General features: G+C 43.1%; 1 protein-coding gene and 1 long non-coding RNA gene across 2 annotated transcripts in view; one reads left to right on the top strand and one right to left on the bottom strand.

The window, feature by feature from the left end:
• LOC137527120 (uncharacterized) overlaps positions 1-3197 on the top strand; it is a 50418-nt gene extending 47221 nt beyond the window's left edge. Inside the window, exon 3 of the long non-coding RNA XR_011023133.1 lies at positions 3048-3197. This is a non-coding gene — a long non-coding RNA (uncharacterized lncRNA). The remainder of the gene's footprint in view (positions 1-3047) is intronic.
• On the bottom strand, positions 799-20255 carry GCNA (germ cell nuclear acidic peptidase). The gene is made up of 7 exons (XM_068247526.1): positions 20173-20255; positions 19690-20073; positions 18762-18921; positions 17122-17266; positions 7102-7240; positions 4504-4708; positions 799-2555 (listed from the first exon to the last, which is right to left on the bottom strand). The coding sequence occupies exons 2-7, from the start codon at positions 20069-20071 to the stop codon at positions 2309-2311; spliced, it is 1278 nt and encodes a 425-aa protein (XP_068103627.1). The 5' UTR covers positions 20072-20073; positions 20173-20255; the 3' UTR covers positions 799-2308.
• Positions 20256-21245: the final 990 nt, after the last annotated feature.

Here is a 21245-nt window from a genome sequence, read left to right as displayed (position 1 = left end):
AGTTCACCCACCTAATTTGCATGCATAGAAGCGCTAGTCAGTTAACTCGTGCAATCAAAAAATAAAAACATGTAAACAGTTCTTAAAAAACAATCCAGTTTTACTGTGCATTTACTACCCACTGACCCTCCCTACATAGGCTTAGGTCCTTGATCCATGTTGACTAAGGGCCCTTTTCCACTTGCAATCGCAAACGCCAGCTATTGCAATTTTTCATTTCATTATCCCTTAAAAATTGCTCAAGAAAGCGATTGCGATTCGCAAATTGAATCACTATAGTGGAAAAGACTTCTTATGATTTCTATGATAAAGTAGCAGCCTTAGCGATTTAAAAAAAAAAAAAAAAAAAAAAAATCACTAGCGATTTAGCTGTGTGTTTACACAAGCCCTTAGAGACTTTTTCCACTAAAGAAAAAAGTGAGAAAATGGCAGTTGACCTACATTGAAACTAGCATTACAATGATCCCCTTGGTTGGCAGCCCAGACTTCCCCCTTGCTTTCAAAAACAGTTTGAGAGCAAGCGCTTTGTCTAAATACGTCACTTCCTCCATTCTGGTGGCATGGTCAGGAGAACTACCAGTAATTCCTCAAACCCCCCCCCCCCTTTGTTTGAGGTGTTGTGGGTGTCAGAGTAGACAATCTCTAGCTAAGCAGAAACCAGCAATGGGGAGGAAGTAGCAGTGAAACCATATTGTCTGTATACTGTAGTAAGCAGGTCTGTTCCTGCAGAAAAAGGTGTATGGGTTTGAAGTCTTCATTAAACCTTTGTTTTACAAACTCTTTATTATAAAGCAGACATGTAAAAGCAGACTACAAAAATAAAAATCAGACATATTAAAAGAATTACTCAACATCACAATCTCTAGCATTGCTTTAAGTAAAGCCAGAGTTATTCACAGTACTAAAAACTATGACTATATACACACACAACTGGACGGTCCCTTTGGAGGACTGAAACTGCATGTTGCGTCTCTGGGACAGCGAGTAAAGTAAAAGTACTGTAAAAGTAAAAACATACTTTGGGCAGGCGTTCTACCTTAAGACCCTGAGAAACACATCAACATTACAATAAAAAAAAAAACCATTCACATTGGCGATCCAATTATCTTAAATGGCTTCTCTGCTTCCAGCAAGAGACAGAAATCCCTTTAATCTGCCTAATGATGTAAACTTGCTCTATAATTCTTTACAATAACTCTGAGGCATTTGGTCTGCTTTCCTGCTGGTGCCTCAATCTCAAAAAGGCTCAGGGCCCGTTCACACTTAAAACCGCAGAACGCCCTGCGGGAGTGATTTTCCCGCGATTAGCGCGGAAAAATCACTGGACACTGCGGCGGGTTTGGAGCGATCGCGATTAGCGTGCTATGCACGCTAATCACAATCGCAAATCGCGGAACGCTCGTCGCCGGCAAACCGCTGCATGCAGCGCGGTTGCGGTTATCGCTAACCGCAACCGCGGCAGTGAGAACACTGCCACTCGCTACATTGTGTAGCGGTTCTTGCAGAACCGCTAGCGGTTTGCCGTGAGCGCTCAGGTGTGAATGGGCCCTCACTGAGAAAAGCTCTGAGCAGACTCACACTTCCTTCAAAGAAAGAAAAACACAACAACATTCAAAGGGCACCTGTTAAGAGGGGGGGGGGAGGGGGGGGAGGAGTTAGATAGACACTTACCTCAGTACAGAAACCTCTGAATAACCCAGAGGCTTCCCACATCGTCCTCAGCTGACATCGATCCAGTGCAGGGACACTACGAACATACAAGAGCTTGTAAATATGTTTTTGTGGCTCCACTCCAGTCAGTGTATGAGCAGTGCAGTGCACAGGCGCAAGTACAGCTTGCCCCTGCTCAGTAGCATGAAGCGGCTCGCTCCAAGTATGAGAGGCTTTGTACTACTGCGCAGGCCAAACTTCTGCCTACCCAGTGCAGCCACACGACTACACGGATGGGAGAACGGCCATGAAGAGAGTCCTGGAAAGCATTAGTGGGGTGGATGAGGACTGGAGAAGCCTCTAGACCAGTGATGGCTAATCTTGGCACTCCAGCTGTGACAAAACTACAAACCCCATCATGCCTCTGCCTCCCCGAGTTATGCTTAGAGCTCTCAGAGTATTGCAATGCCTCATGGGACATGTAGTCCCATCACAGCTGGAGTGCCAAGGTTAGCCATCACTGGTCTAGACTATCCAGAGACTGCTCTCTACTGAGGTAAAATCTAACTTTACTCTGCCCCCCCCCCCCACCCCCACCCCCATAGGCTTGCTTTGATGCATTCACACTTTCTTTTCCAAACTGTACAAGTTAAAACATTTAATTAGAAATTTTCGCCTTGCTGGAGAACTCGGCACTAAGTTTCCTCATTACTTCTGCATGGCTCTTTCCCGTCATTTCTTTCTTAGCGCATCCATAATTCTCCTTAACATATTTTGCAAATGGAGTCAGCTGAGTGGAAGATGGGGAGCCATTCTTTCCGTTAGCGGTCTGCAGCACCAGCTTTCCTTGACATAACGCACAGACAAACCTTTCAGTATCTAGAGACTTGGAATGACGCCCAATCCTGTAAAAGGAAAAGTATCATTGACAAAAATTCCAGCTTTAAATGCTTGTAAACTCATTTCTCAAGTATTAAGGATGGGTGAAATTATGCATGAAAATGTGGAATTGGAAGAAGTAAAATATCTTTTGCTAGTTACACTACAAATATTAAAGACTATTTGTCAAATCGTAAAAACAAACACAGCCATCATGCCTGCCCCCCCCCCCCTATTCAAGAAGGAGAGGTTCTGTTCATCACATAGCAAGTTCAGACTTCATGTCTCCCACAAAACAAAATTAAGAAGTCTTTCTTTACACAAAACATACACAGCTGTGATGTCCCTAGGCACCACCAGACATTGTACATGCGCTTATAAAAGGCATTCATTGTTACAAGTCATCTAGCTGTAGGAGAGCACATTCTACATAACCATCTAGTAAAAGGATGATTAACCTCCCACACTATAGAGTTTGTATGCACTTAGAAATGTTTCTCCATTTCTTTTTTTTCTAGATTACTGATATGCTCCAGGTGATCCAGGTTTCATCCAGGATAGTGGCTTTGACAATAACTAAAACCTGCCCTCCCTTTTCCCAGCTGTTGAACAGTCACTGGGTAGAAGATACGGCGTGGAAATACATTGCCATTCTTGTAGCTGGCAAGGCATACACCTGGTGTGGATCCATTTTTTTGTTCCACTGTTGGCTCTTTAGGACTGGTCTTACCCATGGGCAGCACATTCATGTTGCAGTCCTCCTTGCCCCTTTATTGTGGTTCTCACAGAATTGTGGGATTCCAAGTTACTTATACCTGCCTTGTATATCCGATATGTGCCCTGCCAGCAGCTGCAGCTCCAACTATATTTTGGCCACAAATCTCACTCATCTGAATTCACTCTAGTGTATGTACAAGGCCTAATGCTAATAATGGCAAGACCTGACATGTATGAGTAGCGTACAATTCAATTTTTTTCAATTTAACTTAGGCCTCTTGCACGCTGCAAATCCTATTTGCGATTCCAACTTTCCCTGGATGCCATCAACACAAGAAAAAAAAAATGCAGAAAAAAAAAAAAAAACACGCAGCACAGATTCAAAATTGCAAATCGGAATTGCATGTAAAATCGCAAATTCGAATCGCACGTAGTGTGCAAGAACCCTTAAACTTTTTTTTTTCCAGTTTAGTTAAGATTAATGAGTGCATTGTAACAACACCCACTGCGGTGGATTTATGAAGTAGGATGCAAACAAAATGGAAAAAAAAAAGTGAAACATTCGCAATGAGCAACAAAATCAGAAGAATGCAGCTGTTGAATGAGGCAAGGTATGTAGTTTTGTCCAAACAATTTATTAAACGATGGCCCTTGAGCACATCGTATAAGCACTGCCCATTCAAATGAATGTACAGCCTTGGTACCATCGCTTGCACAAATGCATCGTTTTTATCCCGACTTTTATGTGTTGTCTGCCTTGTGCCTAGGTGATCCTGGAAGCAACATGTAGCTTCCAGGATCACTTTCCCTGATACCCCTGCAGGGGTGAAAACCGCTTCATGCTGCCAAAATCCGCTAGTTGCTTTTCTGCAAGTGTGCAGAAAATTATTTTAGACAAGATGCCACAGGACTTTGCCCTTACTTTGTGTCTGCTAAAGCCTCAGGATTTACATACACTAACTCCTGAACAGGCCTTTGTGTACAGGATCACAGTAATGACAAGAGAATGGAAAACTGAGGGAGTACAGGGTAGTTCAAGACCAAGTTTAACTGAGTTTTGCTAAAGATCACAATTTTGAGCATCAGATAACGCACGCACGCACACACGCACGCACGCACGCACACAGCATTGCAGCATTGTGTGTGCTTTTAAAAACATACAGTATTTTATGTGTACAAAAACATACGCAAAAAAAGTGTGCTCCAAGCCAGAGTGCTTGACAGGATTTATTACAAATGGATTTCATCAGCACTCACGTGTTTTTGCAGCGGGAGCATTCATAAGTGAACTTGTAATTTATCTCATAGGAGTGACATCGAGTGACCATTGGCAATTCTGGGTGTACAAGCGTGGCCTTCCGAGCATAGAATCTCCAGTACTGACCATGGCCATCTCTTACACCATTAATGAGCCAAGTAGCAGCATGACAAATTTCATGAATTAATGTGTCTCGAAGTCGATCTACAGCAGAAAAAAAATATATTGGTTATATATCAAAAATATATAATTACAATGCACGTTATTCACATTACAATCTGTGATGGAATACAAACATAACCAAACTAACCGCAGACACAGACTTCTAATATATAGGTATGTGGTAGATAAAAAATATCAATTGTAAAAGTAAATGGAAAAAAGTGGGGTGGCTACTAAGAGTTTCAAACCTACACATCAAGAGCACTTTGGCCAAAATTTTTATTACAGCAATATTGCAATATTAGTCACAAATAGACAGGATTTTGTCAATACACAGAAGTAGACATGATTCATCAGGCGAACGTTCAGGGCCGTGTTCTGTACAAACGCGCCATTAGCCCAGAGGCTAACGACACACCTGCTACTATGGTGTGGGGAGGAGAGACAACATGCACCTTAGGGCAGTTTTCAACTGGGAAGCTCAAGCACTGAAAATCGCACAGGCTGGCGATTGCGATTCAAGAAAAAAACATATCATGCTACAGAAAAATGAGCACCACGATTTACATGTAAACAGCGGTGCTGTTGTGATTGGCAAAATGGCTGCAATTCGCTTTAAGTGGATTGCAGCTAGTAGAAAACTAGCCCTTATTCTAGGTTTGTCAAGGAGATTTTCTCGACTTAGGCCCAGTGCACAACAAAAACCGCTAGCAGATCTGCAAAACGCTAGAGGTTTTTGAAGCAGATTTCAGAGCGATTCTAGGCAGGTTTTCTAAACATCATCCAGACTCTGTGCTCTCATGTACTCCAGAAGAGGTCCCTCTTCAATATAGTGCTCAAAATAAAGAAAAAGAAACAAAAAACATAGCGTGACTCTGTATCAACATTAAATTGTCCTTTACATCACACCAGTGCTCCTAACAGATTATCTGTGCTCAATATCACCACCATATAGGTCTCACAGGTTCTCACTAAATAGTGCAGCTGCCAAGCCACAGACAGCAATAAAACATTTGTGACTCTGGAAACTCCCACTCTCTCCCTCAGCGTGCAAGTGCTTAAGATCACACGTGGCCTGTCACCTTATTAATATGCCATCCACATTATAAGACAGCTCATGCACTTATTGCTCCCAGTCTGAAAACTCCCAAGGCAGCGGGCTCAGCCAAACGGATCATTCAAGAAGCAGCAGACTGAATCTAGTAACTAAAAAGCTTCTCATAGCATAAAACTGTATGTTTATTAAAAGATATTAAAAGCAATTACACTCACATGATCTCAGTATACATAAGCATATAGTAACAAGTTGCTCCGCGCCAACCACTCCACACCTGTAAGCTCTGCCCTACACGTTTCGTGCATGCGCACTCATCAGGGGCCCCTGTATGATATTAAAAAGCACTTGCACGCTGAGGGAGAGTGTGGGAGTCTCCAGAGTCACAAATGTTTTATTGCTGTCTGTGGCTTGGCAGCTGCACTATTTGGTGAGAACCTGTGAGACCTATATGGTGGTGATATTGAGCACAGATAATCTGTGTGGAGCACTGGTGTGATGTAAAGGACAATTTAATGTTGATACAGAGTCACGCTATGGTTTTTTGTTTCTTTTTCTTTATTTTGAGCACTATATTGAAGAGGGACCTCTTCTGGAGTACATGAGAGCGCAGCGTCTGGATGAAGTGAAAGGAGTGCATCATATGCTTGATGAATTGATGCTGCGACCCATAGACAAAAAGATACGTTTTTGGACTTGGGTTCAGGGACTTTTGAGTAGTCCGCACTTTTTGATTTTCTGACTTTGCAATTTTAGGTTTTTCTTCCAGTTTGTACATTGGTGTTGAGTACACATATACGATTTATTTTTAGGTTTTCTAAACATGCCTAGCGTTTTTTGGAGCGTTTTGTGTAGCAGATTACAAATATTGTTACAGTAAAGCTGTTACTGAACAGCTTCTGTAACAAAAACACCTGGAAAACTGTTCTGATCTAGCGTTTTTCAGAGCAGTTTTCCACTTTCCTATACTTTAACATTGAGGCAGAAACGCCTCAGAAATCTAAAAAATGCTGCAGCCCCTGAGTTTGAGTTTGTGGAAAAAACGAACCTCTGTGGTGTGCACCATCCCATTCACTTTCATTAGCCAAGCGGTTTTCCCTCTGCAAGCGTTTTAAAAAACGCTTCAGAACTGCTCTGGTATGCACCAGCCCTTTGAGTGAAGCCCATAAATTTGTAAAATATGCCTTGAAAATCAAAAGGTACTTTGTTGATCAAGTTCCAACACCAGGGCATATTTTGATGAAATCCACACAAGTAATTGCCTTGCAGAGCTGAGACACCAATTACTCTACCTGTGCATATGAAGTTACCTGCAAAACATGCATTACAATAGGACAAGTGCATGCTGATAAACTATGGCGTTTGTTTAGTCTGAACATACCTGCAGAATCACAGACCTTCTCCGATAGCTCTATCCTGGCATAGCGAACTATTGTAGGCAGCTTTTTCTGTCCTGTTACACAGTAACCAGCTGTCTTTCTCATCTTTTTATTCCAAAGTATTTCCATATTGTCTGGAAGCTAAGGATACAAAGCAACAAAAACAGTCTTTTTGCAGAATTATTTTACATATACAGACTCGCTTCCAAACAGGAAGAGGGAGAAGACGAGAGAGAAGGAAAAAGAGAACAAAAAAGGAAGAGAAGAGAGCGTAAAGAAAAACACAACTACAAATAGAATCCAGCCCTTTGCAGCATCATAAAGGAAATAGATCCTATATTTGGCTTATAAGTCATGCCTGGGATAATAACCGTTGATAGAATTAGTCATTATGAGATGATTGTCCTAGCCATCTCTGAATCCCCATATTCATACCATACTGCCCACTTCCTGACAAAAGCCTCATTACGATCATAGGCGCTATAGAAAAGGTCATCAAGTCTGCAAATATCGTTCAGTTCATTAAATACCTGAAGAGGGGTAGGTATACTGGTGCTTTTCCAGTTACGAGCTATTAAAAGCTTGGCCACAATTAAAAGCAAACTTGTTAAATTTTTCTTAGCTTGGGATATTTTCCCAGGAATAAGATTAAGGAGAGCAACCTCTGGGAGAAATGGAAGCTGTTCTAAATACAGGGACTCATTAATGGCAAAAACCATCCTCCAGAAGGGCCTAATCAATGGGCAGTGCCACCATATGTGCATATACGACCCATCCTGTTGAAGATATCTCCAGCATATGTCTGAATCAGCAGGATTATATTTGGAAGTCTGCTGGGGACATCTATACCATCTGGCGAACAGCCTATAATTTCGTTCTTGGAAGGAGGCAGAGATTGTGGATTTGTGGAGTAAAGACTTTTTCCCATTGTCACCCTTTAATGCGTGTCCTATGTCCTGTTCCCATTTATTAGTGATACTTAGAAGTTGAGGTGTGCTCAAATAAGATGCCATTTCAGAGTATAGTATGGATATTTTATGATCTGTGGATACAGTTGAGGAGCACAGAGACATAAAGGATGTGAGTTTTCTGTGTAAATTAGAGCTTGGCTTAAGAGAGTGATAGAAAGATCTAGTCTGTCTCCATAGGAGCCAACTAATATCAGGTTTAGTCTCAGGATTACCCAATTCTGATCTGATCTGTCTTTAATGGTTCTGTGACTGATTATGTGTCTGACCTGTGGCCAGAAGTCTCTATTCCAGCCTAGAATATTCTGAGCCTTCATGCCAACACCAAAGTCTGGATTGTCAGTAGGGGTGAGAGGGGTCCCGGTATTGAAGAAAGCTCATACTTTTTCCAGACCGTATCCCATCCCTTCAAGACAATTTGTGTGTTAATGGATAATGAATGATCTTTAGGTCTAGATGGAGTGTCCATAGAAGTGCTTTGGGATCTGTATCCGAAAATAAGGAGTCTAACACTACCCATTGTTTTGTCTGTTTTGAAACCAATCTAGTACTCTTGTAAGGAGTACTGCATGATACTATGTGCGTATGTCAGAAAGCCCATTCCACCCCCAACCTTAGGTCTGCTTAAAGGGACACTTAAGTCAAACAAAAAAAATGAGTTTTACTCACCTGGGGCTTCCAATAGCCCCCTGCAGCTGTCCGGTGCCCTCGCTGTCTCCCTCCGATCCTCCTGGCCCCGCTGGCAGCCACTTCCTGTTTCGAAGAATCACTCGCGTCTCCAGCCTGTCAGCTCCTGTCACCGAAACAGGAAGTGGCTGCCGGCGGGGCCAGGAGGATTGGAGGGAGACGGCGAGGGCACCGGACAGCTGCAGGGGGCTATTGGAAGCCCTAGGTGAGTAAAACTCATTTTTTTTGTTTGACTTAAGTGTCCCTTTAACAGCTTGTGGTTAATTCTGTGTGGTTTTTTTATTCCAAATAAATTGTAGGAAGGAGGTGTGTATTTTTTTTTAAGAAAAAAAAAAGATTGGAAAGGCGTATAGGCAAGGCCTGCATCACATATAATAATTTGGGCAAGATGTCCATCTTAACCACACATATTCTGCTAGACCAAGAGAGGAACAAGTTGCTCCACCTAGCTAAATCATTAAGAATTTTTGAGATCAAGGGTGGGAAGTTTAGGTTGAAGAGATTTGATAGGTCATTGGATATGTAAACCCCTAAATACTTTATTTTGTCCCTCTGCCAACGAAATGGAAATGAGGTAGAAAGTTCCTGTACCTCTATTGGGATAGAAATATTGAGAACCTCTGTCTTAGATAGATTAATTTTAAAGTTACTCATATGGCCATATTCTGCCATTTCTCGCATCATGTTAGGGAATGCAATACGTAGATTAGAGATGTAGAGCAGAAGATCGTCTGCAAAGAGGGCTAGTTTGGAGTGAGTCCCTCCACTAAAACCCTTGAATAGAGTGGTTGTTACGGAGTGCCACTGCCAGATGTTCCATGCAGATAACATATAATAATGGGGATAGGGGGCATCCCTGCCTGGTACCATTACGGACGGGGAAGGCATCCGACAGGGCCCCATTAACCTTAACCCGAGCGGAATGTTCCTTGTAGAGGGCCATTACTCTGGAGATGAATGTAGGACCAAGGCCTAACTGAACCAGAGCTCCCTCCAAAAATAGCCAATGAACCCTGTCGAATGCCTTCTCCACGTCCACCGACACCACACACAAAGGTAGATTCATTCTCCTTGCCTTATGAATAATTGAAACTGTTTTTAATGTGTTGTCTCTGGCCTCTCTCGATCACGAACCCAGTCTGGTCATTATGTATGTCAGGCAAGAGTGGTTTTAGTCTCTCAGCCAGCATCTTAGAATATAACTTTAGGTTCAAATTGATGAGGGAGATCGGTCGGTAGTTAGCACAGAGTGTATTGTCTTTATCAGGTTTTGGAATTACTGTGATGTGTGCGATAAGTGCCTGGGGGGTAAAGAATGAGTCAGAGGAAATTGAGTTGAAAGCTGGTAGCATTACAGGAGCTAGATAGGAGCCTAATTTTTTATAGAACGACCCTGTGAAACCATCGGGGCCTGGGCTCTTCCCTGTTTTGGTGGCTTTAATGCTAGTTAAGAGCTCGTGAGGAGAGAATTCTTGGTCTAACTCCTCCATTGTGGCTTGGGATATTTGGGGGATTTCATTTTTTTCTAAATATTCTTTAATTTTGTTTCTTAAGGTGGGGATCTGCATATCGTCAGATTTCCCTTTTATATTATAGAGACTGGTAGTAAGACTTAACCACCTGAGCGGTCTGGACGAGCTCAGCTCGTCCAACACCGCCGGAGGTCGCCGCTCAGGCCCTGCTGGGCCGATTTTCATCAAATAAAAAGCAGCACACGCAGCCGGCACTTTGCCAGCCGCGTGTGCTGCCTGATAGCCGCCGCTCTGCGGCGATCCGCCGCGAGCAGCGGCGAAAGAGGGTCCCCCCAGCCGCCTGAGCCCAGCGTAGCCGGAACAAAAAGTTCCGGCCAGCGCTAAGGGCTGGATCGGAGGCGGCTGACGTCAGGACGTCGGCTGACGTCGATGACGTCACGCCGCTCGTCGCTATGGCGACGATATAAGCAAAACAAGGAAGGCCGCTCATTGCGGCCTTCCTTGTTTATTCTGGGCGCCGGAGGCGATCGGAAGATCGCCTCCGGAGCGCCCTCTAGTGGGCTTTCATGCAGCCAACTTTCAGTTGGCTGCATGAAATAGTTTTTTTTTTATTTAAAAAAAACCCTCCCGCAGCCACCCTGGCGATTTAATCAGAACGCCAGGGTGGTTAAAGGCATCGGCCATTTCTGACGTTCTGAATAGTTTTGATCCATTGTGCTTAGTAATTGAAGAGATAGAGGCCGTTGGGAGTCTTGGGTTTAGATACCTAGCTAGTAGTCTGCCACATTTTCCTCCTTTTTCATAGATAACTCCTCTAAGTCTCGTTCTATCAGAAAGGGATTTCTCGTCTAAAATAGATAATAGTCTATGCCGTGTATATGAGAGTTCCAGTTCAATTTCTGGGAGGGCTTTTTGTTTGAGAGTGTTTTCTAAGTCAGAGATTTTAGCTATCAGTTGAGATATTTGTGTCCCCCTTTCTTTAATCTAGTCCCATGAGATATTAGAACCCCTCGCAGTACACATTTGAGAGTCTCCCATTTAATAGGGGGCGCCGTTTCGTTCTGTTCATGGTCTATTATAAAATAGTCTATGGCTTGTTTTAGATCTTGGAAACAAGAGGGATCCTTGAGTAAATTATCGTTTAATCTCCAGGATGTGTTTGTATAAGGGGATTCATCTAATGAGAGGGAGCATGTGACTGGGGCATGGTTGGACTAAAGTCTAATACCTATGGTTGTTTTCAGCCCTCTATCTAGTAAAGGTTGAGATAAGAAAATGTAGTCTATGCGGCTATGGGATTTATGGAGGTGAGAGTAAAAGGTGTAATTGGATTCAGTAGGGTTCAGTACCCTCCAAGAATCCACTAAGGATGCTGACTGGAGTTTAAGGCGAATACGTGAGAGAGAGGCCATAGAGACCGAGGTTTTGCCTGAAGAAGAATCTTTGGACGGTATCATACAAAAGTTAAAGTCTCCACATAGGATGATGTGGCCTTTAGCAAAGTTGAGTAATTTATTGAGATAAGATGTTAGTGTCTGAAGGCCCATACACGTGTCGGATTTTTGCGAACGACCAGTCGTTTAAACGTTCCGTCGTTCGCACGTCAAATCCGGCGTGTGTACAGACTATCGTTCGGGTGATAAGACTGGTTTTCAGCGAACGACGGAACGTTCAAACGACGGGTCGTTCGCAAAAATCCGACATGTGTATGGGCCTTAAAGGGATACTGTAGGGGGGTCAGGGGAAAATGAGTTGAACTTACCCGGGGCTTCTAACGATCCCCCACAGACATCCTGTGTTGGCGCAGCCACTCACCGATGCTCCGGCCCCGCCTCCGGTTCACTTCTGGAATTTCAGACTTTAAAGTCTGAAAACCACTGCTCCTGCATTGCCGTGTCCTCGATCCCGCTGATGTCATGAAGAGCGCACAGCGCAGGCCCAGTATGGTCTGTGTCTGCGCAGTACACTCCTGGTGACATCAGCGGGAGCGAGGACACGGGCGTGCAGGCGCAGTGGTTTTCTGACTTTAAAGTCAGAAATTCCAGAAGTGAACTGGAGGCGGGGCCGGAGCATCAGTGAGTGGCTGCGCCAACACAGGATGTCTGCGGGGGACCATTAGAAGCCCCGGGTAAGTTCAGCTCATTTTCCCCCGACCCCCCTACAGTATTCCTTTAAGTCTGGTTTTGATTAGGTAGATAAATGTTTCCAATTGTATAGAACTTTAGTCCTATTTGTAGATTGACAAACCGGAATCTCCCATGTGTGTCTTTAAGTTCATCTACAAAGGTAGCATTCAGACTTTTATGTAGGCCAATAGATACCCCCTTGAATTTGCCATCTGGGTTGGAGCTATGGAACAATCTATTAAACCATCTAGATTTCATAAGAGGTATAGAATCTGCCCGAAAATGAGTCTCTTGTAATGCTAAAACAGAGGTCCTCTGTTTATGGAAGTGATAGAGAATCTGTGATCTTTTCTGGGGGACATTTAATCCATTGGCATTAGAAGATGTTATTGTAAAGTCAGCCATCTCGCGTATATCAGGATAGCATGTGCATGTTTTAAATTAGAGATTCTACTATGCATGACTGTCATTCGTACTGGAAGCAAAGGGCTTAAAGAAAATAATGATAGAAGAAAAACGAAAACACAAACCATATAAACAATAAAGAACTTGGTATCAACGTACCTATCTCCTTGTCGGTGATCAGCAGTCTGTTCTGCCACCAAGGGAGCGAAATACATTTCGCTTCGCAATGTGGCTCTGATCAACGAGGGGTGGAGATGCATGGGATGTGGTCCATCCCTACATGTGTATATCTGTGAATCTTTAACCAGTATAAATATAAGTATAGGGCTCAGGTAAAAGAGGGATACCTGGTTACAACAAGCCTATCCCTCTGTATAATTATTGCTAGAACACTTTCCATTATGTGAGCTTATCCAACCTATAACATAAACATAAACAAGAAACGTAATCCCAAATAGAAATGTGACAAAATTTACGTATTTATCTCACCTCTCTATATAACCTAGGATTCTAGCCCTCCCCAGTACCCCCCAGCAGTATTAAATTAAGTTAGGCAGAGGCATGGCTGATATTCTGGTATGCTTAATAATGCCTGTGAGGATTTGAGCTAGACCTTTGTCCCATTTGTATAGTGGAAAAGACATGCTTATGGCATGTATAATATTTAGACAGGCCCCTTAAAGCAATAGAAAATGGGGCCTGTCTTCTGACAACAAGGAAAGAAATGGCGGTGCACCCCTGAGGGCTAGATGGGAAGGCAGAGTCTGTATTAGATAAATCAATAAACATTTGCAGTTAGCATAAGATCAATAGTGAGCAAAGGTTGCTTATCTGATGTGCAATCTTGCGCTTCAAGGATATACATGGAGTCCAATCTTGCGCTGAGAGAGAGAGAGAGAGAGAGAGAGAGAGAGAGAGAGAGAGAGAGAGAGAGAGAGAGAGAGAGAGAGAGAGAGAGAGAGAGAGAGAGAGAGAGAGAGAGAGAGAAGAGAGAGAGAGAGAGAGAGAGAGAATGTGTGATGTGCAATCTTGCGTTTAAGAGTACACAAATATGGATGTTCCCAAGCATGGGGAATCTTCTGGAATCACTTAAAGTGGATTAAGTATTTGGAAAGGAAGAAGAGCCGATATTCAGAGGTATAATCATAAACAAGGCTTTTCATAAGACATCGCATTGTAACCTAATAAGCTTCTTGTCGTGACCTTCTATTGTCATTTCTTCTTGCCACCGGTTCCCAGCGGACTCTTGAAGGCCGGGAGACAGGAGGTTGGAATAAAGGCCAGTGAGTGATTTTAATAAGTGGCAGATCAAACAGAGATCGAATTTTAGGGAGATCTTCTGGAGAGCGAAATGTGAAGGATTTGCCTTCATGCTGGACGTTCAGGGAGAATGGATATCCCCATCTATAGAGAATGTCTTTATTGCGCAAAGCCTCTAGTAGGGGCCGAATTGCCTTCCTGAGCTGGAGGGTAAGGCTGGATAATAGTTAATAATAATAGAGGGTAAGGTCAGCTAATAGTTGAATTTTAGCGCCTTCAAAATCAATGTCCCCTTTAGTTTGGGCTGCTTTCATAATGGCTTCTTTCTCCTTATAGAAATGTACCCTGCATATGATGTCTCTAGGTTTGGAAGGATCTGCTTTGGGTGGACCCAGAGCTCTATGAGCCCTGTCAATTTCAATTTTGTGATCTGGCGGCGCTCCCAGGATCTGTCTGAATAGGCCTTCTAAGGTTGCCATAATGTCTGGAGGTTTTGTAGCTTCGGGGAGACCCCGTACTCTAATGTTGCTGCGTCTATGTCTATTTTCCATGTCGTCCATCTTAAGGTAGATGGACGAAATGTGATGCGAGTTATCATCAATAGATTCTTGTTGTTTGTCTAGCCTTTCCTCAAAAGTGTCCTGGCGCTTTTCCACCGCTTCTACCCTTGAGACTATGGGCCATATGCAGTTTGCTTTTTCACCAGTTTTCTCCTAGAAGATACTTTTTCATCTTCGATTTAAAATAACTTTCCTTCACTTTTCAACTAAAAAAGTACCAAAAAGTAGGTGAAGAGGTACTTTCAAATTTATTTTGAGTATTTTCTTGCTTGCTGGCGGCTTAAAAGGCATTTTATTGACAAGTTTAAAAATATCACCTAGGAGAAAACTCAGGGCCAAATGCAATTTACTTTTTCACCTATGTGGCTTACCTCTTGTCTGAAGTCAGTCATTTCCCTCTTGTAAGCTGCCTCCATGCGTAGAATGAGCAGCTCAAAGTCTTGCTTCGTCGGGAGGGAACTCACATAATCATGGAGATCTACCTCCAAGTATGAATCTGCTCCTTCCGAGGTAACCGGGGAAGCCATAACTGAGGTTTGATGGCGGGTGTCCGGGGCTGAGCTCGATGAGTTAGCAGGAGAGACTGCTTGTCGGAGATGGGCCCGGAGAGGCCTGCGTCTGGTGCCTGTGTGGTGACGCAGCAGTAAATACCTCCACCTCTATTCCTCCGTGGTCCGGTGTAGGGGATTGGTTTCCCGCAGAGCTCTTGTTCTGAGGGTTAGGAGGCTGGAATTCTCCTTGGGTAGACTGCGGGGAATGACTGGGTGAGTTGATGCGTCTCTTTGAAGCCGATTGAACTACTTGCTGATCACGCGGTGACGGCATGTTGCTTTCTTCCACTTCTGCCAGTCTCTGCTCTAGAGGTCTGAGAAAGCGAAGGATGTGCGCGGAACTTCTTTTAGGAGAGGTCTTCTTGTTCGTCTTCTTCTTCTTAGAAGAGCCCATGTGGGTGAAAACAGTTGGTAATCACGCTTTAGCTAACTTTAAATCTGTAGGGAAACGGGAGCCTCGCTAAGCTGCCTCCTCACTCCGCCATGCGCAAGCCACGCCCCCCCCCCCCCCCCCCCCCCCACTGAAATTTATAATGTAGGTACTCTTTAATCTCCTTTTTAACCTCCCTGGCGATATGGACAAGCCTGACTCATGTAGGGAAAAAGAGCTGAAAACGGGATGGACAAGTAAGGCTCGTCCATCCGTTTTTGTTTTGCTTTTTGCATTAAAATTTGCATTCATATGCAAATTTCTGCAAGCTCTGAAAACCCGCATATAAAAAGTCGCACACGAACACAAATTTTCTCTGCCCACACAGCCATAAAGAATAGATAAAGTGCAGTTTTTGTAAATATATCCTATCACCTCTTACCACATAAGCACACAAGTTATGCTGGGAATACACGTTCTATTTTTCGCATTCGATTCTCCGTGTGATCTATTAGCCATTCAGTTCTCAGCTCCATTCTCTTATCTTTTTTCCATTCACTTCTATGAGAAATCGTGCAGAACAGAATCGAGCATGTCGGAATTTTATCATCGAAGGCATCTATCGGAATGATTCTCTGGCAAAAGACGTAACGTGTATTCCCAGCACAAGATCACCAGGTGGCTCTTCTCACAAACAAGCTAGATACCCAGATGCCTCTTCTCACATTGGGCCTAGTTCACATCATACGGGCTGCTGTGCGCATTTCGGCAGCATGTATGGTGTGCGACACACAAGAACAGCAGAAGTGCATAGACAGCACTTCTGCCATTCAGATCATGTGCGCTATGCAGTAGTGTGATGCGCTTATCGCACAGCAATACTGCATTAAAGCGGATCCGAGATGAAAAACTAACTATAACAAGTAACTTGTCTATATCTATATCTTATCTAAACTTTAGATAGTTTACACATCAAATCTAGTTGCAAACAGCTTTAATAGAAAATGATTATTTCTTCCTGTGATACAATGACAGCAGCCATGTTTGTAAACATTACACAGAGGCAGGCTTATCTGTATCTTGAGCACTCAGCCTGTGAAAAAAAAACTAATCCCCCCTTCTCCCTCCTCCCCTCTGCCTCCGAAATCGATGGCTAGTAACACCTCCTTTTGCCCAGACTGAGCTCCCATGAGTCCTTGCTATTGCCAAGGCTCTCTGAAAACCAGTGGGTGTGGTTTATTTAGTTTATAGGGAATTAGAGTATTAACACAAAAACAAAATAAGTATTTGGCTTGAGGAATGCCCTATAAACAATAGGAAAGGAACACAATTACGCAATGAGTAAAAGTTCACCTCGGATCCACTTTAAGGATGTCAACGAGGCCTAACAATACTAGCTAGGTGACTAGGTATCTCTTCACACAAGCTAGATAACCAGGTGCCTCGTCATAGCCAAACAAGCAGGTCCATCCTCCCATGTCATCACATTAGCTAAATAGCCGGAAGCCTCTTCCTACACGACTATACAAGTTAGATGACCAAGTGCCTCATCTCAAAGCCATACAAGCTAAATGACCAGATTCTTATGAACTAGCCCATCTCTGGTTTTAGACGGCAACATACCTTTTGATCAAAAATGGTGCGGTTGTAAAAACTGTACAGTCTTGCTGAAAGCTCACTTTTTTTCTGCTTAAAATTCTTCACATACAGGGAAGTAGGACAGGAAAGATCATTCAGAAAGCAGTCGTGTACTTTACAAGGAAGACTCCTAAAGGGGGAAAGAGTTTGCGTTGCACAAATAATCATTATCATCCAATCTAAACATTTTAAAGTGGAACTGTAAATTCTCTGAAAACAGTTTCACTTACCTGGGGCTTCCCCCAAGCCCCCAGCAGCCGTATTGTCCCGAGCCGGTCCTGCACGATCTTCTGTTCTCCCGCCGCAGTGCAGCTTCGTTACCGTCGACTTACAAGTCGACGGCAACTGCACGGGCTGGGCGACATGAAGATTTATTCTCGTTCCAGCCCGCAATAGTGTCCTGCACATAGTGGGCGGGAACACGAACAAAGCTATGCGTAGCCAGGGCTAAGCCGACGGTAATGACGCTGTACCGTGGCGGGCGAATGGAAGAGTGTGCAGGACCAGCGCGTGACAGGGCGGCTGCTGTTTGCTTGGGAAGCCCCAGGTAAGTGAAACCGTTTGTTTCAGGGAATTTACAGTTCCACTTTAAGGGTATACAAAGAAAAAATTATCAAAGGCAGTTCCCAAAAGCTCATCACTTGTTCTAGAGTCCTGTGAAGAGAGTCTACTATCCTGTGAAACGTGATCGTACTTCAATTGTTCTGCATTAGCCCAGGCTATAAGCAGCCTTAAGGGCTCGTTCACACCTAGGGTGTTTCGTGTTTTTGTTTTTTGAGTGCCAGCGATTTAAAAAAAAAAAAAAAAAAAAAATGCCCTAAATTTGCTAGTGCAATGAATCCTTATGGGATAGTTCATATCAGCACGTTTTGTCTGCTTTCCACTCAGCAAAGCGCTGCATGTACCATTTTATACTGCATTTTCGCTACAATGCAAGGTATAGGAAAAGCGCAAAACGCTCACAAAATCGCTTTGTGTGGCGATTGCGTCTGCGCCTTTAAGAATAAATACATTGTATTTATTCTTTTCAGGGTCAAAAAGTTAACTTCTTGACTTGCGTCAGGAAGTGAAAAAAATAGAATCGCTCCACAAAAGCGCTTTGAAAAGTGCAGTTCAAAATTGCAAAATGCTGGCGTTTGGAGTTTCGATTATAGATGTGAACAAAGCCTTACTGAGTCCTGTCTAAAGCTTTGTACATATGCTCGGCTACGTCCATGAGTTAGAGGCAGATTCCGATGGTCAACAGACAATTTGGTTAAACTTTTCCCTAACAGTATTAAATTGGTTTATCAATAGCAGTCCTACTGATGCAACGCTACTCTGCATATTTACCCTTCAGTTGTCATTTTGTCAATGTACACTAATCATTTTCAATTCCGTTATCCAAGGAAACCATAGTATAAAGAAAAACATGGGTAAGCAAGGTTGGGTACATGCAGTAAAACCAGTCCAACTGGACTGGTGCAATCCATGTGGATTTGATATATTTTAGTAACTTGGTTGTGTCAGTACATATGTATCTGATATCTACTGCCGACCAGAACCATCACAAGATCATCGTTTCCCACAACATTCAATAATTGTGGTGGCTAAGCAGTGTGCAGAAATGGCTGGTTATCACTCACATGTTCCCCGGATGAGGTTTTTCTATGCCACCAATCAATTCTTTCACATCTTGGTCAGAAGTGAAATAGGGACTGTTAGAAAAGTCTGAGCATGACTGAGGTTTCTTTTTCGCCTTGATCTTTTTATTGGTCACATCCAAGCACGGTATTTTTGCAGGCTCTAGAAAAGTAGTCAATCAGAACAAAATGTGATCGTCCAGAAATGTAAATACATGACAAAGCACAATCCTCCTATAAAAATGACAAGAGGGTAGTGCCAAGCCTTCCATGTTTTCTTTTATTGAAGTGATCACCCTTTCGTGTATCAGTTATAATGCTCCCCATTGTTCCATTCATTATAATGCATTACAAACAAAACACCTTGGAAGCTACAAAAAGCTGCTTGCCCATTTTTCATACTGGCTTTGTAAGTGTTTGGAAGCAGGACCAGTATGAAAAGCTAGAAAACTGAAGAAAGAAGTTAATGGTCTATGGCAAGACACCAAAATCTAGGCCTGTCCACATGCAGGTGTTCTGATGACCTATGTCAGCATAATGTTATGCGTCTCTGCTTCCGTGCAGCAATGGAATAGAGCATCAGATGCCTGCATTTGTTTAAAAGAATGTCAGAAATGTGTTCAGTGCTGCATTGTAGTGCAGTGGTCCCTTGCAGGATGGACATCTGTGAATGTGTCTATAGTCAAGCATAGATCCATTGTACTTGTTAGTTGCTTGTCTAGTTCTTAGTGTGCTACTATAGTGGACTGGAGGATGTGTGAAACAGGCATCCTTTAAAATGGAAACTATAATATACTATGTTCAGGTGCAAGTAAATTGCATGGGTGTATATCTTAACATATGTTATGCACAAAGAGCTTTTGCTTCGTAACAGGTTAAGAGAAACGTTAACCTTTTTACAATTCATGCTATTAAAAAGAAATACGCCAACCTGTTAATGGAGCTTTGGGTTGAGCTCTGTTTGAGGATGAAGATGGCGTTTGGCTTTTGGTCCAGTTTTTAATGCGATCCATAAGACACTCAAACTCGTCATCAGAGCTTACAGCTACTGGACTCTCCACATTTTCCAGCCTTCCCAAGTGCTTTTCATCAGGAGGATTCTGGCAGCTCTCCTTGTAATTTTGTGGCACAGATTTTGACTTCTGGGCATTATTCTTTTGGATATTCTTATCTCTATTTGTCTTCGATCTGTCACACCATCTGCTTCTTATAACTATAGAATCATCATCACTGTCGCTCACAAAGACCGGATCATCCAACCGCATAGACAAAACTGGTTTCGGACTTGCACATACTGTTCTAGTGGGCTTCATTTCTTTGGATAGTAAGCAAAATAGAAATGATAAACGTTCTGCCTCAATCTAGGCTATAGTTACAGATGTAGCACTGAATATTTCATCCAGACTCCACATACCATTTTTACTTTTGTTTCTTTTCTCATTTTTGCATGGCACAGAAGCAAAATAATCATCCTCTTCTGAATCAACAATAAAATCATTCAAGCTACAAACCAAAAAACAAACTATTATTATGGAATAAGCAACAACGTGGAAAAGAATTATATTTCATGCTTTATTATGATGGCCTGAAGAGTTTGTCAGATTTTGAATTTAAAAATTTCGTAAAAGATTAACGGAAACAATTTGCGATGGATAAGTTTTAAAGGGCTCATTCGCACTAGACAACGCATGCATGAATGCAATTTTGTGCATGCTTTCATGATGCATGGCGCAATCCGTGTCAGCAACGGTGGCTCCAACACTTTTAACCCGACGGGAGTTGGCATGAGTCATGTGATAGTGTTCCCGTGCATGTTACATTGCAATATGCTGGAACGCTTTCTGTATTGTAAACAAGAACATGAAAGTCAATGAACTTTCATTTTACCATGCACATCTCTCACACACACACACACACTAAATGACAGCAAAGCAGGTTGTGTGAATGAGCCCTTAAAATGTAGGCAAGACAAAAATTTATAATTACCTGGGTCTTCCTTCAGCCACCTTTAGGCCGTTAGCTCCTTTGCCGTCCTCCCGGGCCCCGCTGGCTGGCCCAATCCCTTTTTACAGTCAGTTCAGTAGTGTTGTACAGAGCAGGCGCAGAACTCTCCCGGCAAAGGAAGCAGGATGGGTGCACGCAACCCAGCCATGTATGTGCAGTACAGCTGCACTGGAAGATTGACCGGGCCAGCCAGCTGACCATCAGAGTGGCCCAGAATGACGGCGAGGAAACTTATGGCGTAAAGGAGGCTGAAGGAAGCCCCAGGTACGTATAAATGCTTTTCGTTTACCTCAAGTCTGTACACAGCGCAGCTCCCCTTATTTGATGGCAAAACGGTGGCCACAAGGGGCGCTGGAGGGAGGAGGATGGTGCTGTGTGCTCTACGCAAACAGAGGATTTTAATATTGGCAGTTGTATTGTACCAGTACTCCACATATCTGGACAGTTTGTACAATAAGTATAATTGCCAACGGTCTCTTGAAT

The sequence above is a fragment of the Hyperolius riggenbachi genome, chromosome 8 (assembly GCF_040937935.1).
Source record: "Hyperolius riggenbachi isolate aHypRig1 chromosome 8, aHypRig1.pri, whole genome shotgun sequence".
NCBI classification, from domain to species: Eukaryota; Metazoa; Chordata; class Amphibia; order Anura; family Hyperoliidae; genus Hyperolius; species Hyperolius riggenbachi.
Note: the sequence above shows the minus strand (reverse complement) of the source record. Positions and strands in the feature narration are given on the sequence as shown.

Excerpts from the sequence above, each read along its gene's own strand:
- GCNA (XM_068247526.1), bottom strand. The coding sequence starts at position 20,071 with ATGAAGCCCACTAGAACAGTATGTGCAAGTCCGAAACCAGTTTTGTCT. Across the intron at positions 18,922-19,689 it reads ACCCAAAGCTCCATTAACAG|AGCCTGCAAAAATACCGTGC; the intron begins GTTGGCGTATTT and ends CTACTTTTCTAG. Across the intron at positions 7,241-17,121 it reads GCACCATTTTTGATCAAAAG|CTTCCAGACAATATGGAAAT; the intron begins GTATGTTGCCGT and ends TTGTATCCTTAG.